This window comes from Callorhinchus milii, unplaced genomic scaffold (genome assembly GCF_018977255.1).
Source record: "Callorhinchus milii isolate IMCB2004 unplaced genomic scaffold, IMCB_Cmil_1.0 Scaffold2, whole genome shotgun sequence".
Lineage (NCBI taxonomy): Eukaryota > Metazoa > Chordata > Chondrichthyes > Chimaeriformes > Callorhinchidae > Callorhinchus > Callorhinchus milii.
In genome coordinates, this window is record NW_024704743.1 from 124783191 (window position 1) to 124806720 (window position 23530).

General features: G+C 47.8%; 1 protein-coding gene across 7 annotated transcripts in view; it reads right to left on the minus strand.

Annotated features, from left to right (window-relative positions):
• The window catches only part of LOC103191122 (DNA topoisomerase I mitochondrial), a 46839-nt gene that overhangs the window by 18350 nt on the left and 4959 nt on the right, over positions 1-23530 (minus strand). For 2 of the 7 annotated variants that reach the window (XM_042346944.1, XM_042346940.1), the window contains exons 5-14: positions 23072-23180; positions 22064-22116; positions 19271-19369; positions 18298-18402; positions 17996-18112; positions 15379-15486; positions 13126-13203; positions 10316-10361; positions 8268-8422; positions 371-486 (exon numbers count right to left, since the gene is read on the minus strand). In XM_042346944.1, the coding sequence (XP_042202878.1) occupies positions 371-486; positions 8268-8422; positions 10316-10361; positions 13126-13203; positions 15379-15486; positions 17996-18112; positions 18298-18402; positions 19271-19369; positions 22064-22116; positions 23072-23180 (986 nt within the window). Of the gene's footprint in view, positions 1-370; positions 487-2610; positions 2863-8267; positions 8423-10315; positions 10362-13125; positions 13204-15378; positions 15487-17995; positions 18113-18297; positions 18403-19270; positions 19370-22063; positions 22117-23071; positions 23181-23530 lie in introns of those variants that run through there. The other 5 variants (XM_042346941.1, XM_042346943.1, XM_042346946.1 and 2 more) reach the window with 5 other exon arrangements.

A 23530-nucleotide genomic window follows, 5' to 3' on the forward strand; every position in this document is an offset into this window, starting at 1 on the left:
AGACATCTCAAAAGCGCTTCACAGGATATACTGCAAAGTGAATTGTCTGTGTATTTTGTGGGCAAAATGCGGCAGCCAATTGCCCACAGCAGCGTCCCACAAACAGTCGTGGATAGAGCGACCAAATTTGTTTTTGTTTCTTTTTGAACAGATTATTACTCCAGGAAAAAACAACTAGTTCTCTACTTACTGCTAAGTAAGATACCTTAGGCAAGTTTCCTCACACGCCTCTGTGTGGAGTAAGGAAATTTGCCTAAGCTATCGCCCCGCCCAGGAATCTACCATTATTAATGGTGTGGCGGGATCTTTAACGTCCTGACTGATAAGTGGAAGTCATGGTGGCTGCACCCACCCAGCGGCGAGGACTCACCATTATAATGGAAACGTACGTTGTCTGTGAGCGGTTCGTATTCGGGTGCAAACAGCGGGCCTTTGTGTTCGAGGAACCTCCATTTTACACCATCCTCATAGTGCTCCTCCTCCCACCTGAGGAGGCAATGAGAAGATCACAGTGACACAGAGCTTGGTATTTTATATCCAATGATTCAGTGATTAGAGTTGAGGATTTTCGAGTTGGGAGGACAAAACCAGTATCCCATTTCTATTAACAAATTTAAAATACACACTCAAAATAAATTTCTAATATTGAATGGACATAAGCGTATATTTTGAAGACACCCCAAAGCCTTAAATTAAGACAACATGCCTTCATCCACTCTCCTACCTCTCTGCCCTCCCTCAGCCCAACCACCGCTACCTCCCCGTTTGGATACTGTTCAGCACCTCAAGACGTCCTCCCAACGCAAAACAAATGTAATTTTGTTGTTGTTCGATCATAACACATAAAATGCTGGCTTGAGCAGAGGAATGAGCTGTTACAAGTCCTTCCAAGGTCCAACTCTCCTGCCTGCTCAAACGCTGGTCTTTTATCCCCTTGTCCTCTCACACAATACATATTCTTACAGACAATCGACGAACAACCGGGATTCTACTTGCTGCTAGGTAAACAGAGGCATGTGGAGTAAGGAAGCTTTCCTAAGGTTTTGCCCGCCTGAATCCGGGTCCTCTTGCTTGCCAGCGAGCGCTGTAACCACTACACTACAAGACTCCATGTTTCTGTTTAGCAATAATAACTATATATTATACATAATCCACTAGATATTGATACTAATCCACTGATCCACACAGGCACTGCAGTTCACAACACGAGACTCATTTTGTGACAGGCTGTTCCTTTGTTATAAAACGCACCTGCTGATCACCGACAGTCACTAAACAATAAGCACAGAATGAACCCGTGGAACAAGGGAAGAAGCCGATTACGTCGTTTCGTCACACCATTTAGTCGCAATTCCCTGCCCTCTCCCCATCTGATTGGCTAAATTTATGAGTCGGTGTTCGGGTCTAATTTCCAAGCATGTCACCTTGGAATCAGTTTAGCTCCAAAGAGACCTCACTTACCACCCCCACACGGTGATTAGTCACTGGGTGATTGGTCACCTTTACTCACTGGGCCATCAAAGAGCATTTCTTGATGGAAATTTACACTTAAAAATTATACAACAAAACAAAATTTCATTTGTAAAGTGCCTTTCACGTCGGGAGGACGTCCCAAGGTGCTGACAGATTGGTGAAATGTACCCATGAGAAAGCCAAAGAATGTTTGTGAGCAACTTGGATATTGAGTGCTGGCATCAGGCATTCCCAGGACAGGCACAGTGCAGGTCAGTGCATCCCTCTACTCCATACTCATTCATACCAACCTCGAACCAACAGCCTTGTTGGGTTTAGGTTGTGCCAAGCCCTCATACCCACTGCGACCCAAATAAAAACAACTGCACTCGAGTAGTAGGGGAGGGAGAGGGGCCTTACAGCAGCAACAACTTGCATTTGTATAGCGGCCTTTACGTGTGGTGGTGTCCTGGAGTGCTTCACAGTGAAAGAGTCTGACAGTGGTGAAGGTTACTTTCTTCCCATCAGCCGTACTCAACGCAGGTTATCCAGCGCACTGGGCAGCTCTGCTCATCTCAAGGCAAACACCCCCACATGTACACACGTGTGCACACACGCACATACGTGCAAAAACAACTTGCATTTATAATAGTGCCCTGCGGCACCTTGAAGTGCTTAATGCACTCAGTGAGTCAGCGTTCCTCTGCATGCGCCCCTGCACACACAACACATCTCGCATGTGTATACAGACCCCACCTGTAAACGCACATACTTATGGCCTCATGTGCACCCCCCAAACAATTACTTTTTTTAAAAAAAACATTGAACACCGCTGGATACAGAGCTGCAGTAACCAATTATTTGATAAATTAATTTACGACCAAAATAAATCACAGAAATAGATTGAAACCCCTTCTTACTAACAATAATAATAATCCTGGCATTTGATACAGCGCCTTATCATGTTGCTGAGACATCTCAAAGCGCTTCGTAGAATATACTATAAAGTGAATTGACTGTATTTTCTTGGTGTAACGTGACTGCCAATTGCGCACAGCAGTGTCCCACAGACAGTTGTGGATTTAAGTGACCAAATTATTACTTTTTTTTAAAAACTTCTGAAGCTCTGCGGGGAGAACACTGTGTGAGCCTACCCACCTCTCTCCTGCACCCCTCGCTCGCTGAAGTATGGGGACTGAGTATTTTAAAGCCCTCAAACACCATAGGTGGGTTGTATTATTGAAACGAGTGAAAGGTAACTGTGCTACAGCAAGGACACATCTGAACATAAGTTATGGCCAAAGACCGGGGTTCTCTCCCCTCCTCTTCTCCTGAAGCTTTCACTGAGAGGAGAGAACACTGCACTGAAGGAAAAGCAGCTCAACACACGTGAGAATCTCAGCCGGTAAACCTCTGAACCTTCAACTGGAAATACTACCGATTTCCTGCCTGCACTGTTGACCCCTTCCTCCCCTGCCCCAGAAACAAAACTGCAGACGTCAACCAGCAATTTCAAGCGAGATTCCCGGGGAATTGGTGGGGAGGGGGCGGAAATCAGACAATACACAGATGAATGCATTGTCATCATTTTTAAGTGGTTTGCGACATTCTTTTCAACCGTCCCAACCGGGTGTCTGACACATTCGGAAACCCGTCACCTGCTTAAGAGTCTCCAAATCCAACTGAGAATTCCCCATATCCCACCCACACATGGAAATCCCAGATAGATGGTTAGAATGGAATGCGCCCCCTCTCTCTCTCCCTGGAGGGACACATCCTGCTTACCTAATTCCAGAGAGTATTAGGCTCAGGTTAGCAATAGCCAAGCCTGGGGGGGGGGGGGGCAGAGTTGTGGTAACGGCTGGAGATAAAACCACAGTTTAAAACCACATAGTCTGTCATTGAGAGTGTTGATTCCCCGACAGGGTGAAACTTTAGGCAAGTCTCCTTACTTCACACGCCTCTCTACCCAGCAGTATGTAGGAACTTGCTTGTTAGTCAATTGGCGGATCACTTTCCAGGGGTATTAATCCCTTCAAAAATATATTATAATAATTTGGTCACTCAATCCACGGCTGTTTGTGGATCACTGCTGTACGCAATTGGCTGCCACGTGTCTCCCACAAAATGTACAGTCAATTCACTTTACAGTGTTTTGTGTGAAGCGCTTCTGAGATGTCCCTATGACGTGATAAGGCGCTCTATCAAATGCAACGATTATTATATTATTATCTGCTGCGTGGTGTTTAATGGTAAATGAAGCTTGCCTATGGACAGAAAGAGATATATATTTTATAATCCAACATGAAGAAATAATCGATAAATATAATCCTTGTATTTGATACAGCGCCTTATCACATCTTCAAGGCATCTCAAAGCGCTTCACAGAATATATTGTAAAGTGAATTGACTGTATATTTTTTGCGCAAAATGCAGGATTGACACCAATATATGGGAGGAAACCTCCAAACACAAATCGTGGTGATCCGGGTGCAGACAGGGGGTAATGGCTACACAAGCCAGGATTGCCAATGAAGAAAATAAACCTACAGAGGAAGGAAGGAGCTTCGACCACAACATCAACCGGGCCATCTCTTCTCTCATTTAAATCCATTCACTCCCTGGCACCTCCCAACCTCTCCGATCTCCTCACTCCCCAATCCACCACCCAGCGCCTCCGTTCGACTCACACCGGCTCCTGCTCATCACTCCGCCTCACCATCGGAGGTCGCGCTTTCAGCCACTACACCCCAAAACTCTGGAACACTCTCCCTCAATCCCTCCGATTTGCCCCCTCTCTTCCCTCTTTCAAGTCCCGCCTGAAAACTTTTCTCTTCAACCATACTTACGGTCACCTTCCCCTCCCCCAGCTCGGAGTCAGGCTCCGCCAATGTTAAGCGTTCTGAGACTCTATCCTGTGTGGCGGGCGCTATATAAGTGCAAGTTGTTGTCACATTTGTGGTCGAATCGCTCTCTCTAGGATTGGTCTACAAAGCCACCAAAGGTGAGGCGAATCTTCAAACTAGAAGCGCACTCCCTGCGCGTCGCCCGCTTTTTTTCTTCAAATAGCTGAGGAATAATCTTACTCGATCATATATTATCTTTTACCTTATTATAAACTCACATGTGGAGATTTGCTGCCCTCTGGTGCTCAGGTGTCGGGAATGCGTGTCTTTTGCCTCAGTGTCCGACACATTCGGAAACCCATCACTGTGCTTAAGAGTCTCCAAACCAAACTAAGAATTCGATGCATCTCACCTAAACATGGAAATCCCAGCGACACACGTTTGGGATGGAATGCGCACTCTCTCCCGGGAGGGACTGGTATTTGCACCAGCATGGTCTCACAAATCCCCATGAAATTAATATATATATATATTATATAGAACAACAAAAACTTGCATCTCGGAGTGCTTACAAATATAAATATATATTTTACACATACACAACTTGCATTTGATATAGCATCTTTTCACATCAGAGAAGTCTCAAAGCCCTTCACAGTATTTTACTGTGAAGTGTAGTGACTTTATATATGGGTGAACACAGCGGCCAATTGCATACAGCACTATCCCACCAACAGCCATGAAATGAATGATCAATTTTATTTGGGGGATTATTGTTCAGGACACCGGGAGAGAAACTCTTCTCTTTTCCAATAGTGCTGCGGTATCTTAAACATTGCTAACAAACACAAAGCCACTTGCGTACAGCAGCTTCCCACAAACAGTCATGGATTGAGTGACCAGATTATTATTTTTTGGGGGAGGGATTATTATCCCCGGAAAGCGATCCACCAATTGACTAACAACCGGGTTCCTACTTACTACTCCATTGCACTTTCAAGGAAGGATTAACTGTACAATTGTATTTGGGAATCACTGTTAGTAACGTTTTAATCACCACTTGTTTGTGGGGCACCACTGGTACCTACAATGCAGTGACTGAGGACCTGGGTGTATAGGACTTGCAGATTGTCCATTCTCGGTACAAACGCAGCAGCCAATTTGCACATAGCTGTGTCCCACTGACACCCTTGAAGTACCTCTCGTCTGGACTACTCCAATGCCCTCCTCGCCGGTCTCCCATCCACTACCATCCATAAAATCCAAATCATTCAAAACTCTGACGCCCGCATTCTCACCCACACCAAACTCCGCTCCCCGATCCCCCCAGTCCTGGCCCTCCCCCCACCCCCAAACTCCGCTCCCCGATCCCCCGAATCCTGGCCAGACTGCACCGGCTGGGTGTCCCGTGTCGCCTGGCTTCACTGGCTCACAGCACAGAGACAGCAGTGGTCAAAGTGACAAATTATATTCTGTCCACCTGCGACCAGGGCTCCCTCTGTCTCCTCGACCAATTTCGATACTGTTGACCACTCTATTCTTCTTCACCGCCTCTCCTCTCACCTCTCACTCAACGGCTTCTCCTCTAGCCCCCACACTGTCACATGTGGACTCTCTCAGGGCTCTGTCCTTGGTCCCCTCCTCTTCAATCTATGCTCCTTCTTGGTGATGTCATCTGCAGCCATGGGGTCAATTTCCACATGGATGCAGATGACACCCAACTCTATAGCACCGCCTCCATCCTCGACTCCAGGACCATTGATGTCCTGGCTATTTGTCTATCTGACATCAAATCCTGGACGAGAGCCAACTTCCTCCAGCTCAATGTTGGCAAGACAGAGGGCAACTCCTGCTTGGCTCCCAGCAGCGACTCCTCACCTCAGCCACTAACACTATCACCATTCATGGCTGCACTCTTCATGGTGGAGAACAGAAGCCTGGACCAATGGAAACCAGCACTGTTACACAAGACGCACAGAAAACCAACACTGTACCTAGCCCTCACTTTCAGCCTGCCACCAGTGTACACATGACGCACTTTCCTATCACACAGCAATGACCACACCAGATGCGACCTACTATAATGCCAGCTTCCAGCAGCTTGGGACATCCTCCCGATGTGAAAGACGCTATACAAATGTAATTTTGTTGTTGTTCTCCATTGGAGACAACGACTCAAATCACAATTCCTGTTCTCTCCCCATAACCTTCAATATATTTCTCTTCAAATACATATCCAAGTTTAAAATAATTAGCAAAAGAAACAGAGGGGAGACGAGGAGAATTTTTCTTTACCTAGAAAGTTGTTACAGTCTGGATAGCCTGAAAAGGTGGTGGAAGCAGATTCAATAGTAGCTTTTAAAAGGGAATTAGATATGTAGTTGAAAAGGAAAAATGTTCCCTATGGGGTAAGAGCAGGAGAGTGGGATTATTTGGGATAAGAACGGGGGAGTTGGATTAGTTGCAGTAAGAGCGGGGGACTGGGATTAGTTGGTAGCTCTTTCAAAGAGCCAGCACAGGCAAGATGGACCAAATGGCCTTCTGTGCTGTAAGATTCTATGAGGTACATATCTAGGTTTGGTTATTCAAGTCACTTGCCTGGTGGCTTTCTGACAATATGATGCTTCTCTCAATGCCAAATAATTCTGCTTTTACGTGTTAACAAGAATGGAATTTCTCTCATGGGGGGTTGGGGTTGGAAAAGAGAGAATGGTGGTACAGTGATTTTTTTAATCAAGTTAGCAGTGTCAAAGAAAGAGGATCCTAATTCCTAGGCCACATTCCCTCCTCTCTCTCTCCACCCATTACACAAGTGGAGTTTTTCTCTCCACCCATTACACAAGAGTACCATTACAATACAATGTTATATAACACAGTGTGGGAAGCAATGAGCTTCATTCAGACTAGGGAATTTCCAGGGGTACAACAACAACAACAAAATAACATTTATATAGCGCCTTTCACGTCGGGAGGACATCCCAAGGCACTGGAAGGAGGTATACATATATGGAACTCAGTCTGGCTTGGATAATCAAAAGATTGAGCACGGGTTTCTGCATGTGTCAAGACACCTAGCTGAGTAAAAAAAACTCTCCCTCGCATATACAATTTGTGAAATTAGTTTCTTCACTTAAAAAGGCAGCCAGCTATAACCCCTTCCACCCCTCTCCCACACACACACTCTCAACTCTCAGTCACCTTGTAGGAACAGGAACCTTTTAAAAACAATTTCAGTTTTAAGGGTGAAGCCCAAGTTGGTTCAGGATTACTGATGTTCAACCAACTCTGGTTATCGGGCTCTACCTCGGTAATTCACCTTTAGGGCTGAAATTGTTTTTAAAAGGTTCCCGTTCCTACTAGCACTCCTGATCACCATGTTGAGAATATTATAATAATCCTTGTATTTGATATAATGCCTTATCACTTAGTTGAGGCGTCCCAAAGCGTTTCACGCAATAGATTGTAGTGAATTGACTGTATATTGTGGGCGAAATGTGACAGTCAATTGCGCACAGCAGCGTCCCACAAACATCTTTGAGTGACCAAATGATTGATTGATTTTTGGATGGATAGATCCCAGAAAGCGATCAACCAATCGATTACCAGCAAAGTTCCTACTTACTGCTAGGTAAACAGATGCGTGTGGAGTAAGGAAACTTGCCTGGGAATCGAACCCGAGTCCACTCGCTTGTGAGGCGAGCGCTCTAATCACTGTGCTACGGGACTCCACATTCTGTAATCTACACAGATGTATCCCTCTTGGGTCTCTCTGTCAAAACTAAAAAAGACCTTTCCAATGCTCTAACATCACTTGTGAATCCACTCACAGATCTGAGAATTCATGCAGGAGAGAGAGACACTCACTGAAGACTTCAACAACATACAATTCAGCATGAATATTTAGGAACAACATGGCAATGACTGCCAGTTCACCTTCAAACCTCATTTTTCCTCCTCTCACACTCTCACCATTTCCATTTATTCTCTTCCTTCTCTTCCTCCTTTGCTTGGCTCTTCTGTTGCTGTTCCTCTTTGTCCGTCTTGCTTTTCCTCATGTCTGTCTCCGAGGCCGATTTGTTTCTCTCCCTCTGGGGAATTCTTCGCTTCCCCTTCCAATCGGATTCCTGTCATGAAATTTAGAGGCAACGAGGACACTTTATAAAAATGGCAATGATAGAGAAGTGCTCCAGAGAGGACACAAAAAACACACTATGATAATAATCCTCACATTTCATATAGCAAAAGTGACCAAATTATTATTTTTTTTTGAAGGGATTATTTCCATCAGAAAGCAATCCGTCAATCGACTAACAACCGGGTTCCTACTCACTGCTCGGTAAACAGAGATGCGTGGAGTGAGGAAATTAGGAAACTTGCTAGGCTTTCGCCTCGCGCAGGAATCGTTTGCGAGGGGAGTGCTCTAACCACTACGCTATAGGACTCTTCTAAATGCAGGCAAAGCACCATCACCCCCCTAAACCCCACAGCCAGACAATACCCGAGAGGTCTGTCCCATGTCAAACAGGGAAGTAACTGTTTTCCAACTAGAAAGTGAAACATTGGGCACAATACAACATTAACATCACACTCCACTGGGCTTCTGCTCACTCGCTATCCTCAACTCCCTCGAGTCTGTCAGTCATGGACATAAGACGCAAAACTTAACACACACAAAAAAAAGGAAGTGCGAACAGTGGAAATAATCACTGACTACAAAGGCACTGACCCAGAAACACAATAATAATCCTTGCATTTGATACAGCGCCTTATCACATTGTTGAGACATCTCAAAGCGCTTCACAGACTATACTGTAAAGTGAATTGACTGTGTATTTTGTGGGTGAAACGTGGCAGCCAATTGCGCACAGCAGCGTCCCCACAAACAGTTGTGGATTGAGTGACCAAATTTTTTTTAAGGCATTACCACTCCTAGAACACACTCCAACAAATTGGCTAACAACTGGGTTCCTACTTATTGCAAGGTGACCAGAGGCGTGTGGAGTAAGGAAACTTGCCCAACGTTTCACCCTACCTGGGAATCAAACCCAGGTTCTCTCACTTGCGAGGCGAGTGCTCTAATCACTGAGCTACAGGACTCCAATAGGCAGACTTGGAGGAAGAAAGACAAATAATCTCACTACATTGTACATCGCCCGACTCCACTGGCTCCCCATCCCTCAGAGGATCGAATTCAAGATCCTCAACCTCATTTTCAAGCACATCCATGGCCTTGCCCACTCCTACCTCTCTGACCTGCTGACTCCCTACCAACCTGCCCACTCCCTCCGTTCAGCAGGTTCCGGTCTGCTCCAATGTCTCCCGCCCGACTTGCCATACCATCAGTGGCCTCTCTGCTCCCACTCTCTGGAACTCCATCCCATGGTCCCTTCACCTCTCTTCCCCTCTTGCCTCCTTCAAGACCCTCCTTTTCGATCATATCTTCAGTCGCCCTCCCACCTCTCTGCCTTCCCTCACCCCTACCCCATGCTCGGGTCCTGACCCTTGACTGTTCAGCGCCTTGGGACATCCTATCGACGTGAAAGACGCTCTATAAATGTAATTTTGCTGCTGCTGTTCCACCCAAGAGAGGAGCAACATTACAGACCACCTGATTTTTTGCAGCTAAATGGTAGCATTTTTTAAAAATGGGCTTAAAAACTTCACTGAATAAGTGTTGATCCCAACGAGAGGTTGGAACGAGACCCTGTCTTTTGTTTCACAGACTGACATCAGTTTGTAGGACATTGCTGTGCGCAATAGCCTGCTGCGCTTCTCCCACAAAATATAGTCATTTCATTTTACAGTACATTCTATGAAGTGCTTTGAGATGTCTCAACAGCGGTCTGGGTTTGTCTAGCAGTAAGTTGGAACCCGGTTGTTGGTCGACCAGCTCACTTTAGGACGTCTCGACGACAAGACAAAGCGCCATATCAAATGCAAGGATTATTATTATATTTTAACATGGTTGAAGGAAATGACAGACAATGAAGGTGTACCTCAGAATGCTCACGCCTCACCTGTTCAACTTGTTCTACTTTGATCTTCTTCGGGTTGGTCTCCGAGCTGTAGGGAAAGTAAGAGACACTGAACCATGGCCGTCTCTGGCCCTATGGAGCGGCCCATCGGGGAGCTCACATTCAATTCACCTCAGTTACTCTGCTTGCTCCCAACTCTCAGTGCCCAACACCACACTGTCATATCCCTGTGCTAAAATTCTCCTCCGTTTCTCATCTCCCAGCCTTCAAAACCCTCAGAACAATATAAAAAGACAAGGTGCAAAAGTGTTCCTGGCTGACTTCTGTGGGATTCGCCTCCGCGGCCATGGGGCCATCACTGACTCTCCCGACCAGAGCCAACCAGAGACCGGCTACTGTGTGACGTTACATCTGCCCGCCAACTTTGAATCTCTCAGCCTGGACTGACTGGGAATATAACATTGTCCCCTCTCCCCATGATGACTCTCACCGGTGGGCAAATCATGCCTCGCTGACCGCCTCCACTCCCGCCACTTGCTTTTAGTTTCGGCGTGCTCATTATGGCTGCCGCCAACGACCCGAGCGGCTTCCCCACAATGCCCCCACCCCTGTGCTCTACCCTCATTTACTCCCGCTCGGTCCTCCTCTCCCACCGCCCTCCCCGACTCCTATACCTGCTCGACCGTCCCACTGCCTCCCTCTGATCCAGCCACGAATCCTCTGTCAGGCCCACCGTGGGAGTCATCGCTGGGTGTCTAACAGCAGCCACTCTGACTGTCCTATCCCCTACTCTCGCCGCAAGACTCACCGGTCCCCGACCACAGGGGCCAACCCCTCCTCCCTGATCCACATTCCTACCCTGTCAGTCCCCCCATTCCCCCCCACTTTCCACTACCAACCGTCCCCTCCATATCGGCCTACAAAATGTCCATTCCCTCTCCAACAAAACACTCATCATCCAAGATCTCATCGTCGATGAAAACATCGTCATCCTCGCGCTAACTGAAACCTGCATCACTCCGGGCGACACCTTCTCCCTGACTGAGGCCACACCATCCGCCTACACCTTCCATCACACCTCTCGGCCTAACCACCGTGGTGGTGGGGTGACTCATCTCCCGGTCCCCATTCGACCATCCCCGTACTCCTCTGGAACTTTCCCCTTCTTTGAGCACCGTACCCCCTATCACCCTCCAACCTTTCCTCAAAATTCTCCTGATGGACAGCCCCCCCCAAGCCCTCCTTCACCTTCATCCCTGACATCTCCAATCTCCTATCTTCCCTCTCCCTTTGCTCTGAACGCCTCTTCATCCTCAGCGATTTCAATTTGCACTTCACCCCCTCCTGCTCTACCTCTGCTGATTTTTCCTCCCTTATCGCCTCCCTCAATCTCTCCCTCCACATCCACTCCACTATCCATGTCCGCGGCACCCCCTCTACCTGGCTCTCACTCAGGGCCTCACAGTCTCAGATCTCACCATCATCGACAAAGCGATCTCAGACCATCACTTCATTTCCCTTAACTCCTCAATCCCTCTCCCCACCGCCACCCAACCCACCTCCATCTCATACCGCCCCTGGAAAAAATCACCCCCCCCTCCCTCAGCTGCCTTGGAGTCATCTGAACTCCTTCCCTTCTGGGCTTCCTCCCACAATGACCTATCCTCCTCGGTCTCTCTTCTCTACAGCTCCCTCTCCACCACTCTCGATTCCCTCGCTCCCCTCTCTTCCCGAACCGTATCCTACTCACGCAAATCACCTTGGTACACCAGCCACCTCCACTTCCTTAAAGCCCAGGTGGGTGCCACTGAGCGGACCGGGCTTAAATCAACCCTGACTGCCCACCGGCAGATCCGGCTGGACCATGGCAAATCCTACCACTCCGCCCTCACCTCCACTAAATCGTCGTTCTACTCCAAGACAATCTTGGAGGCTAAGGACAAACCCCAGGCTCCTCTTCCCCATCACCAACCGACTCCTCCGCCCACCCTTTCACGCCTCACCCATCCTCACCTCAAATGCCAACTGCGAGGTGACACTGGACTTCTTCGAATCCAAAGTCGAGGGAATCCGCTCAGCTGCCTTTGCCGCTACATCTGCTACCCCCTCCCCATCTCCGCGTCCCAGCCCCTACCCATCCGACCCTCCACACTCCACCTTGCTAAGCCAATCCGGAACCTTGGGGTCTTGTTTGACCCTCAGCTATCCTTTCTACCCCACATCTGCACCATGACCCGTTCTGCCTTCCCCCACTTCCACAACGTCACCCGGCTCCATCACGGTTTCACACTGCAGGCCGCCGAAACCCTCACACACGCCTTCATTACATCGAGGCTCGACTATGCGAACTCACTGCTTGTCGGCCTCCCCAACTCCTCCCTCCACAGACTGCAGATCATCCAGAACTCTGCAGCCCGTGTCCTCTCCCGCACCGGCTCCCTGACCCTATCACCCCCATCCTCGCCCGACTCCACTGGCTTCCCATCACACAGAGGATACAGTTCAAGATCCTGGTCCTCACCTTCAAAGCCCTCCACAGTCTTGCTCCCCCCTACCTCTCCGACCTCCTAACTCCCTACCACCCTGCTTGCTCCCTCCGCTCAGTGGACTCTGGTCTGCTTCACGTCCCCCGCCTTGCTCACCCCACTATTGGTGGGCGGGCCTTCCACCACTCTGCCCCCACCCTCTGGAACTCCATTCCGCAGTCCCTCCGACTCGATCCCTCCCTCGCCACCTTTGAGGCCCACCTCAAGACCCTCCGCTTCGACCATGCTTTCGATCTCCCTGCATTCAGTCTCTGCCTCAATCCCAATCCCCCACCATCGCCCACAGGCCACCGTTCAGCCACTTACTGTACAACGTAATTCTCCTTGTGTGCTCTCTTTTTCCTGGTCCTTTTAGCATTGTTCACACCTTGGCCGTCACTGAGCCTATGACAATTGAAGACAGCTAGTGTGACCGACTTTCTAATAAAAAAAATCCTTACATTTGATATAGCGCCTTATCACGTCTTCGAAACGTCTCAAAGCACTTCACAGAATATATTGTAAAGTGAATTGATTGTATACTTTGTGGACGAAACACGGCAGCCAATTGCGCACAGCAGCATCCACAAACAGTTGTGGATTAAGTGACCAATTTATAATTTTTTTGAAGGGCATATTACTCCCGGAAAAGCGATCTGCCAATCAACTAACAACTGGGTTCCTACTTACTGCTAGCCAGCAGCTAGCTTACTTCTAACTTGCTTCTAACCCGGCACGCAATTGATCAGCTCAAGCTCCCACATGGCGTCACACAGGGCTCCACCCTCCTGCATCTCTCTCTCCTTATTACATGACTGAAGGAAATGTGCAATTGGCTGTCGTGTTTCACCCACAACATCACAATCATTGCACTTTACAGTATATTCTGTGAAGTGCTATGAGACGTCTCAATGATATGATAAGGTATTCTGTCTGCAGCTGAATCTCGGCAAGATGGAAGCCATATTCTTTGGATCCCGTCAACATCTCCTCTCCTGCGGGTCTGAACTCCTCAACCTCCCAAGTCTCTCCCTTAGACACACAAATCTGCTTTGCCTCTTCCAATACCAACTCCAGGTCTGCCAATGTTCTATCAGTTTGTCTGGCAGACATCAGGGCCTGGATGAGTGTAAACTTCCTGCAGCTGAATGGGGACAAGACGGAAGCCATACTCTTTGGCTCCCGTCAATATCTTCACTCCTGTGGATCTGAACTCCTCAACCTCCCTGGGTTCTCCCTCACACTCACCAAACCAGTGCGCAATCTAAGCATCCGGTTCGACCCCCAGCTGTCCTTCCTCCTCCACATCCGGTCCCTGACCAGGAGGCCTTCCTCCACCTCCGCCACATTGCCCACCTCCGACCGTACCTTACCCCCATATGCAGCCGAAACCCTTGTGCATGTGTTTGTCACCTCCCCCTGGATTACTGCAACCCCCTCCTCGCCGGTCTCCTCAGCTCCACTGTTCACAAGATCATCTCATTCAGACTCTGCCGCCCACACACTGACCTGAACCAAACTCCATCCCCACATCTCACCCGCTCTGGCCCAGGCTCCACTGGCTCCCCATCACCCAACACATCCACTTCAAGATGCTCTCACTCTCGTGTTCAAATCCCTTCACTCCCTGGCACCTCCCCACCTCTCCGACCCCCTCACTCCCCACCTCTCCCACCTCCTCACTCCCCACCTCTCCCACCTCCTCACTCCCCACCTCTCCCACCCCTCACTCCCCACCTCTCCCACCTCCTCACTCCCCACCTCTCCGACCCCCTCACTCCCCACCTCTCCGACCCCCTCACTCCCCACCTCTCCGACCCCCTCACTCCCCACCTCTCCGACCCCCTCACTCCCCACTTCTCCGACCCCCTCACTCCCCACCTCTCCGACCCCTCACTCCCCGCCTCTCCGACTTCCTCACTCCCGACCTCTCCGACCCCCTCACTCCCCACCTCTCCGACCTCCTCACTCCCCACCTCTCCGACTTCCTCACTCCCCACCTCTCCGACCCCCTCACTCCCCACTTCTCCGACCCCTTCACTCCCCACCTCTCCAACTCCCTCACTCCCCAAACCACCACCAGACGCCTCCGCTCGACTGGCACCAGCTCCTGCTCGTCCCTCGCACCCTCCGCCCCACCATCAGAGGCCACTACAGCCTGAAACTCTGGAACACTCTCCCTCAGTCCCTCTGCCGTGCTCCTCTCTCCACTTTTTCAAGTCCCGCCTGAAAACCTTCCTCTTTGACCGTGCTTACGGCCACTTTCCTCCCCGCTCGGAGTTAGGCTCCACCACTGTTAAACGCTCTGAGATGCTGCCCTTCCTAGAGGGTGCTCCATAATTGCAAGTTGTTGTTGTCCCAGTGTCCTTACCTCAACCACCCTTCCTGGCAACCCCATTCCAGTCATTAATTACTCTGAGCGTCTGTTCTGAAATTGCCCTTTACACCTCTAAACCTACGTAGCGTACACTGAGGCTGAGAGGCCAAAGTGCTGGAAGCTGGAAGTGTACTGAGGGTCTGTACGTGGACACTAGGCATAGCTTGTAACATTGTAAATAATCAACGGAGATTCTCACTTACGTCTCAGAAGCATCCTCCACACCACCCTCCTCTGGCTTCTTGCTCTCAGCTTGTACAGAGGCGTCTTCAGTCTCCAGGTTTACACCTGCATCACTGTTGAAATAATACCTGCATTTGATATAGCGCCTTCTCACGTTATCAGGAAGTCTCAAAGTGCTTCACAGAAAACATAGACTGTGTGCTTCCACCCCTCCTGATCCCAACCCCCAGCTCGGGTCCAATTCCTTGATTGTCCAGTGCATTGGGACATCCTGACATGAAAGGCGCTTATACAAATGTTTTGCCCTATCGGCTATCAGCGCTTTTGCTGCTCCATATGTTGAATAAATAGCAAGTCTCTGCTGTATGTCCTGAAATTGTCCTTCACACCTCTAAACCTACGTAGAGTACCACTGAGGCTGAGAGGGCAAAGTGCTGGAGGCTTGAAATCATGAAATGATTTATGTGCTTTATTTTTAATATTAAATCCTGTATATTGGAGTCTTGTAGCTTAGTGGGATAGAGTACTCGCCTCACAAGCGAAGACCTGAGTTTGATTCACAGGCAGGGTGAAACCTGAGATGTTAAACCGAGGTCCCGTCTGCCTGTTCAGGTAGATGGTAAAGATCCCGCGGGGCTATTGGAAAAGAGAAGGGACTTTCTCTCTCTCCTGGTGTCCTGGACAACAATCTCCCAAATAATATTAGTCACTCACTACATGGCTGTTTATTGCTGTGTTTAATTGGTTTGCCTCGCAACTCGCAAGCAAGAAGACCTGGGTTTGATTCCCTGCAGGGCGAAACGTTGGGCACGTTTCCGTACTCCACACGCCTCTGTTCACCAAGCAGCAAGTAGGAACCCTGTTGTCAGTTGATTGGCAGATTGCTTTTCCAGGGGTAATAATCACTTCAAAAATAATAACATAATAATTTGGTCACTCAATCCACGACTACCTGTGAGACACTGCTGTGCCCAATAGGCTGCCGCATTTCGTCCACAAAATAGTCAATTCACTTTACAGCATATCCTGTGAAGCGCTTTGAGACGTCTCAACCATGGTCTGGGTTTACCTTGCAGTAAGTCGGAACCCAGTTGTTGGTCGATTGGTTACTTTGAGACGTTTCGATGACGTCATAAAGTGCCAAATCAAAAGCAAAAAGGCAAAAATAGACACATATGCCCCGCAGAAGGAAAGAAAGTCAGGACGATAACAGGAGGGGAAAAGATTACATTCAGTTCTGCCCAATCCCAAACCCCATCCCCTCCCCCCACCAAACCCACAGGCCACTGTTCAGCCACTTATGGTTCAGAGTAACTCTCCTTGCGCTCTCTTTCCCGGTCTTCTTAGCATCGTTCACACCTTGAACGTCACTCAGCCTGTGACAATTGAAGACAGAAAGTGTGACCAAAGTTCTAAACAGGCAGCACCGCGCGCCATAGATCAACGTAAAGCACCACATGGTGTCACACAGGGTTCCACCCTCCCGCGTAGTTCTCCTCCCCACCCCCTACCCACATTTACAATTTCCTCCAGCTCTCTGCTCCAGTCCAGCCAGTTCCTATAACCGCTCACTAGACATTCAACCAGCACAAACAACAACAAATGCATTTATATAGTGTTCCTCACACATGGTTGTGTCCCAGAGCATTTGAAACAATCCAGTGATTGGAAGAATAATTCTCTGAAAGTATTGGTCAGGGGAGGCTTGTGACTCCTTCATCACATGGTTAAAGGAAATAAGACACAATTGCTGTAGGCAATTGGCTGCCATGTTTCACCCACAAAATACACAATCATTGCACTTTACAATATATTCTGTGAAACCTCTCAACGATGTGATAAGGCGTTGTGTCTAATGCAAGGATTATTATTATAATCAGTCTGAAGTCGGACAAAGCTGACTCCGTTCCCTGTACTTTTTCACCAACTGTCAATCAAAGTCCAGATATCACCCACAGCCCGCCCACTGACTGACTGGCAGCCCAGTCCGCCAGTCAGAGACATGTTGGGAGGAGGCAAATGGGTGGAGCCAAGTTAGCCAAACCCTGATCTTGACCCCCACCCCCCAATCCTTCAACCCCAAGAACCGCCCCTGAGAATGAGTATACGAAAGCAAGAGAAAAATGCGGGCAAGAGAAAAATACTGACAAAGAAAGCGAGAGACATTCGCTCACAAAGTATAGTCACTGCACTTTACAGTATATCCTGTGGAGGGCTTTGAGACGTCTCGGCAACGTGATAAGGCGCTATATCAAATGCAAGGACTATTATATTACTATTAGGCTATTTCTATATGAAAGACGGAGTAAGTGGAGTGCAGCATACACTCTGTTCAATCACCCATAGCTGTGACTATTCTCACGTCCCCACCAAACTCAATCACCTGCTCCCAGACACTCCCCTCAGGGTCACATACCAACAGCCAAGAGGTCTAGAGTACTAAATAGCCTTCGGCCCCTTTGAACCATTCCCAACTCCCGGACAGAAAAGCAGCAAAGAAACCTCCTCCCACCCACCAGCACCACCCAACCCCTCTCGTCTCCTGTCCCTCACCGATCTTCATCCCATTTCCCTCCACCCTTGACTCAGTCTGTGGACAATGAATCCGCAATCTGTGGACATTGAATCCGTGCTCACTTTTCAGGCAAAGGCTGGCCTTCCTCGGAGTCTAGGCAATGTTCCTGCTCCTCCCGGGGCCTGAGGTCTAGGCTGGGAACCTGTTCCTGACGCTCCAGTCGCACGTGAATGTTGAAGCTTGAAGACAATAAAGACACTGTTCACCGGAGTGCCAAGACAGCGGAACCAACTGCAGGTACACAGCTCTGATATACACCAGGCACAAGCACAACAGGCCGAATGCCTCTTTTTGTCCTGTGAAATTCTACGAGTTTAAATCTCGCACTGCATTCCCTTGTAGACACACACACACACATACACACACAGTGGTCTCGCTTCTCTCGTCCTCCTCTGGGGTTTTTCTTTCTGCCCTTTTGTCGGTCATCACCCCGTCATCACCGTCCATCAAATCCCGCTGATCATCTGGACTGCAGAGCGAAGGGGAGCAAGACTGTGAATGAACGAACTCCACATCACGTGGCACCTCCTACAGCTCTAACCTATCCACTTACAGATAGTCACTGCACTTGAAAGCAAATCCCTTGAAGCACTTTTTGAGACATCCTCCCCACATGAAAGATGCCAAAACAAATGCAAGGATTACTGCAGTAAAACTGGCTTAAATCAAAGGACCATAACCTTTAATATGACTTACACAAACTAAAATCTAAAATCCCATTTAATCAACAATAATAATCCTTGCATTTGACATAGTGCTTTTCACGTCTTCTCGACATCTCAAAGCTCTTCACAGAATATATATAAAGTGAATTGACTGTATATTTGTGGGCGAAACGCGGCAGCCAATTGCACACAGCAGTATCCCACAAACAGTCGTGGATTGAAAATGACCAATTTATTATTGTTTTGTTTTGGAGGGATTATTATTAGATGTGTGGAGTAAGGAAACTTGCCCAAAGTTTCACCCTCTGCCTGGGATTGAAACCAGGTGTCTCGCTTGCAAGACGAGTGCTCTAGCCACTGAGCTACTGGCCTCCATAATCTACACATGCATACTTCAATAAAGCCAGCAAGTTTTCATGCGTCAACAGATCAGAATTTCATTTCCCACCATTCAATGCAACTGGTACGTGCTACAAGTTAGGAGATGATTTGCTTTATAAAATACGACCAATGCAGAGAAATGCAAGTGTTTTCTTGTTAGGAAACTGAATGAGACTCGGGTGCATTATATGATTTAAATAGAAATAAGACATATGCGAGTTTTACTGGATTAAACTCAGCCCCCACAGAGACAGACAGAGACACACACACTCACACAGTGGTCGCGCTTACTTCACAGAAGCCTCGTCCTCCTCCAGAGTTTTGTTTTCTGCCCTTTTGTCAGTCATCTCCCCGTCACCACCGACCATCAAATCCTGCTGAGCTTCTGGGCTGCAGAGTGAAAGGGAGCAAGACTGTGGGTGAACGGATGCCACACCGTGTGGCATCTAACCCATCCACATCCCTCGATGGAAACCTCCCTGTATCTGGCATGGAATAAAGAAAAGAGCTTCCTCCAACGAGCCTCTCAGTCTCCTCTGCTCCATAGAAAAAGGCCCTATTTAGCCATACAATACAAAATTACATTTGTCATGTAGGAAGGATTGGGGAGGGCAGGAATAGTAGGGGTAGGAGGGTGGCTCAAGGCGCGGTTGAAGTGAAGGGTCTTAAGATGTGCCTTGAAGGAGGCAAAGGAGGGAGCGAGGTGAAGGCACTGTGGGATGAAGTTCCAAAGGGGGCAGAGAGGCTGAAGGCTTGACCCGCTAATGGTGTGGTGGGCAGGATCGCGGAGCAGGTTGGAGCCTGCTGAGCGGAGGGAGCGGTCAGGTTGTTATGGAGCCATCCTCTATGTGTATGAAGCCATCTTCTCTTCATGTTTCTGTGGTGGGGTGTGGGATGGGAGAAAGAGATAACTCATCTTCAACTCCATGGAAGGCATTTTCAACTCCAGGACTCACATCCACACTTCATACATATGCTCCTATATACAAGAGGGGAAAGGAATATGATGGGTGGGGTATAAACACCGATAAGGACTAGCTGGGCTGAAATGGCCTGTTTCTGTGCCATCATCCTATGTAAGTGTGTCCAACAGACAGGGAGAGGTGGAGGGGGATTTGAGTAATAGAGAGACTATGTGAGAGAGGGGGAGAGAGCGATTGAGAGAGAGTGGGGAGAGAGAGAGTGATTCACAGAGAGGGAGAGATAATAACTTGCACTTACATAGCGCCCTCCATGCAGGGTAGCATCTCATAGATAAAGAGTGATTGAGAGAGGGGAGAGNAAAAAGAGAGAGATTGAGAGAAAGTGGGGGGAAGAGAAAGTTGTGAGCAAGAGTGTGAGAGAGGGAAAAAAATGATTGAGAGTGTGTGTGTGCATAAAAGTGTGAGGAGAGAGGGAAAGAAAGGGGGAGATTGAGCGAGGATGATTGACAGAGAGGCAGAGAGAGTGATTCAGAGAAAGAATGTGAGAGAGGGAGAGCAAGGAACAGGGAGAGGGACGGAGAAAGAGGGAAAGAGCAGAGCAAGAGTGATTGAGAGAATGTGATAGGGGAGAATGTGTGTGAGAGAGGGAGTAAGCGCGAGAGAGTGCGTGGGAGAAAGAGAAGAGAGGATGATTGAGACAGAGAGAGAATACGAGGGAGAGAAACAAAAAGAGTAAGAGAGCAGAAAGAGAAGCGAGGCCAGCATTTGGTGGCTCAATGTCAGGACAGATGATCGGAATTTCCCTCGGCCACTGTGGTGAGACCGAGCACACTTGCCGAGGTACCTGGCCTGCAGTTTCTTCACAGAAAGCTCCCTTTCCCCAGTAACAAACCTTTCCAAGTTCTTCATACCCCAGTGACCTGGCCTCAACCACCCTTCCTGGCAAACCTTTTCCTGTCATTAATTACCCTCTGGGTAAAGGAAAACCTTCATGGTCTCTGTCCTAAAATTGCCCTTTACACCTCTAAAACTATGCAGCGTACCACTGAGGCTGAGAGGCCAAAGCGCTGAAAGTCTGAAATCATGAAAATGATTTGTGTGCCTTGTTTTTAATATTAAGTCCTGTATTTTAGAGTAGTTAGTAGTTAGAGTACAAAAGCGAAGAAGTTCTGCTAAACCTTTGTAAGTTATTGGTTAGGCCTCAGCTGGAGTATTGTATCGATTCTGGGCACCACACTTTAGAATCGATATCAAGGGCTTGGACAGTGTGCAAAGGAGATTTACCAGGATGGTACCAGGGATGAAGGACTATAGTTATGTGGAGACACTAAAGAAGCTGAGATTGTTCTCCTTAGAGCAGAGAAGGTTAAGGGGAGATTTAATAAAGGTGTTCAAAATGATGAGCGGTTTTGATAGAGTAGATAAGGAGAAACTGTTTCCACTTCCAGATGGGTCAGTAACCAGGGCACAGGGCACATAGATTTTAGATAATAGTCAAAAGAATCAGAGGGGAGATGAGAATTTTTTTTACACACACAGAGAGTTGTTACGGTCTGGAATGCACTGCCTAGAAGGGTAGTGGAAACAAGCTTTCAAAAGGGAATTAGATAGGTACCTGAAAAGGAAAACTTTGCAGGATTATAGAGATAAAGCGGGGGATTGGGACTGATTGTGTAGCTCTTCCAAAGAGCCAGCACAGGCACAATGGGTCGAATGGCCTCCTTCTGTGCTGTAATACTGGAGTCTTGTAGTTTAGTGGTCAGAGGACTCGAGTTTCCTTATTCCACAAGCCTCTGTTCACCTAGCAGTAATTAGGAACCACCCGGTTGTTAGTTGATTAGCGGATTGGTTTTCCGGGGATAAGACTTGCTTCAAAAAAAATCCACAACTGTTTGTAGGGATACTGCCTTGCGCAATTGGCTGCGTGTTTCGCCCACAAAATATACAGCTAATTCACTTTACGGTATATTCTGTGAAGCGTTTGAGACGTCTCAAAGACGTAATAAGGCGCTATATCAAATTCAGGAATTATAAATTCAAGGATTATTATTCGAGTCTCGTTCACACAAACTTTATTTTCAAGGGCGAAGTAGAGGAATAAACTTCATAGAGCCACTGATACAGAGACCAGTAATAGCAAACAGAGAAAGGCCGAGCTTACCTGACCATGCCCCTGTCCTTATCTTGGGTCTTGGAGGAGGTGTTGGTTTTTCCCTGTAAGGAACAACATGTAAATCTGTCACCTCTGGGGCCTTCTCTTGCATTTGATATATCGTCTATAACATCAAAACATCTCAACACTTCACTGTAATTAAAATTACTGTGGGTTTTAAAGGTGAACACAGCAGCCAATTTGCACACAGCAATATCCTACAAACAACTGTGAAGTGAATGACCGATTAATCCGAATGCAATCCGAACTGAACTCCCTTCCGTTTTCATAGGATCATTGATGTCCATGAATAGACGGAACCTCGGTTTAACATCTCTCATACGAAGGGTAAATCAGTAAGTAGCGATTTAGATGGAAACATAGGTTAGGCCAGTGGTGTCCATGCTGTGGCCCACGAATCTATCAAGTAGCGGCCCCTGAACATTCGCAAACGTCTGGGTTCAATCAATCGTGTATTTACAGTTTTTTCTTGATTGAATATTTCTTGATTTGTGGCAAGAAATTTTATTTTGTTGGCCAAATACAAAGGTTGGCCACCACTTGGCTAGGCCATTGAAATGAGTTCAATAATATAGAGTGGATTTATACAGCACCTTTTACACAGGATGACTGTCTCAAAGCACTTTAGAAAGGGTGGTGGGGGTAATCACCAAGCAGAGAGGAGAAATTCCGGGGGAGGGATTGCTTACCAGGGGTAAAAAAAATCAGTCACTCAATCCTTGACTTGTGGGACACAGCTGTGCACAATTAACTGCCGCGTTTCACCCCCCAAAAAATACAGTCACTACACTTCACAAAATATTCACAATACGAACCACATTGAAACGTCTCAATGATGTGATAAAGCGCTATATCAAATGCAAGGATTATTATTATTTGAGGGTGCTGGGCTAGTGGGAGTGAGGAAGGAACAAGCGGGAGGAAGAATGAAGGAGAAGCACGAGTGAGTGAGCAAGCAAGAATAAGTCACAACACATGCCATGCTCAAACTCTTACCCTTTTCTTGGGTTTCCTCACATTGGTTTTCTGCTTCTTGGCACAGAACTCTTTGAGCTTCTCATCCATACCTGAGAGCATGTCCTCAAAGGATTCCTGATACGAAGACCTGTGCGATCCAAAACAAAATGGAGGTGAGGAATGGGTGAAGAAAGAATAGGGGAGGAAGGTCAGCTTTAGATCTCTACTCTATCTTCAGCCCAACTTGAAGGAATCCAATTCCCTAATGGATATCCCAGATTCCCATCAGATGTCCGTCAAGACTCAGGTGAGACTGGGTGACTAAGCGGAAGTGGGCAAAGGGACAGAAGAGTAAGGCTGCACTTTGCCTTGGAAGCCAGGGTTTGAATGGTTGAATTTGGAGGACGGTAGGATAGGGACTCTGATGACCGAAAGCCGTTCTTCATCTAATCCTCTCTCATGGTTTTAAACTAGCGAGTCATTAACAAGAATAAGAAT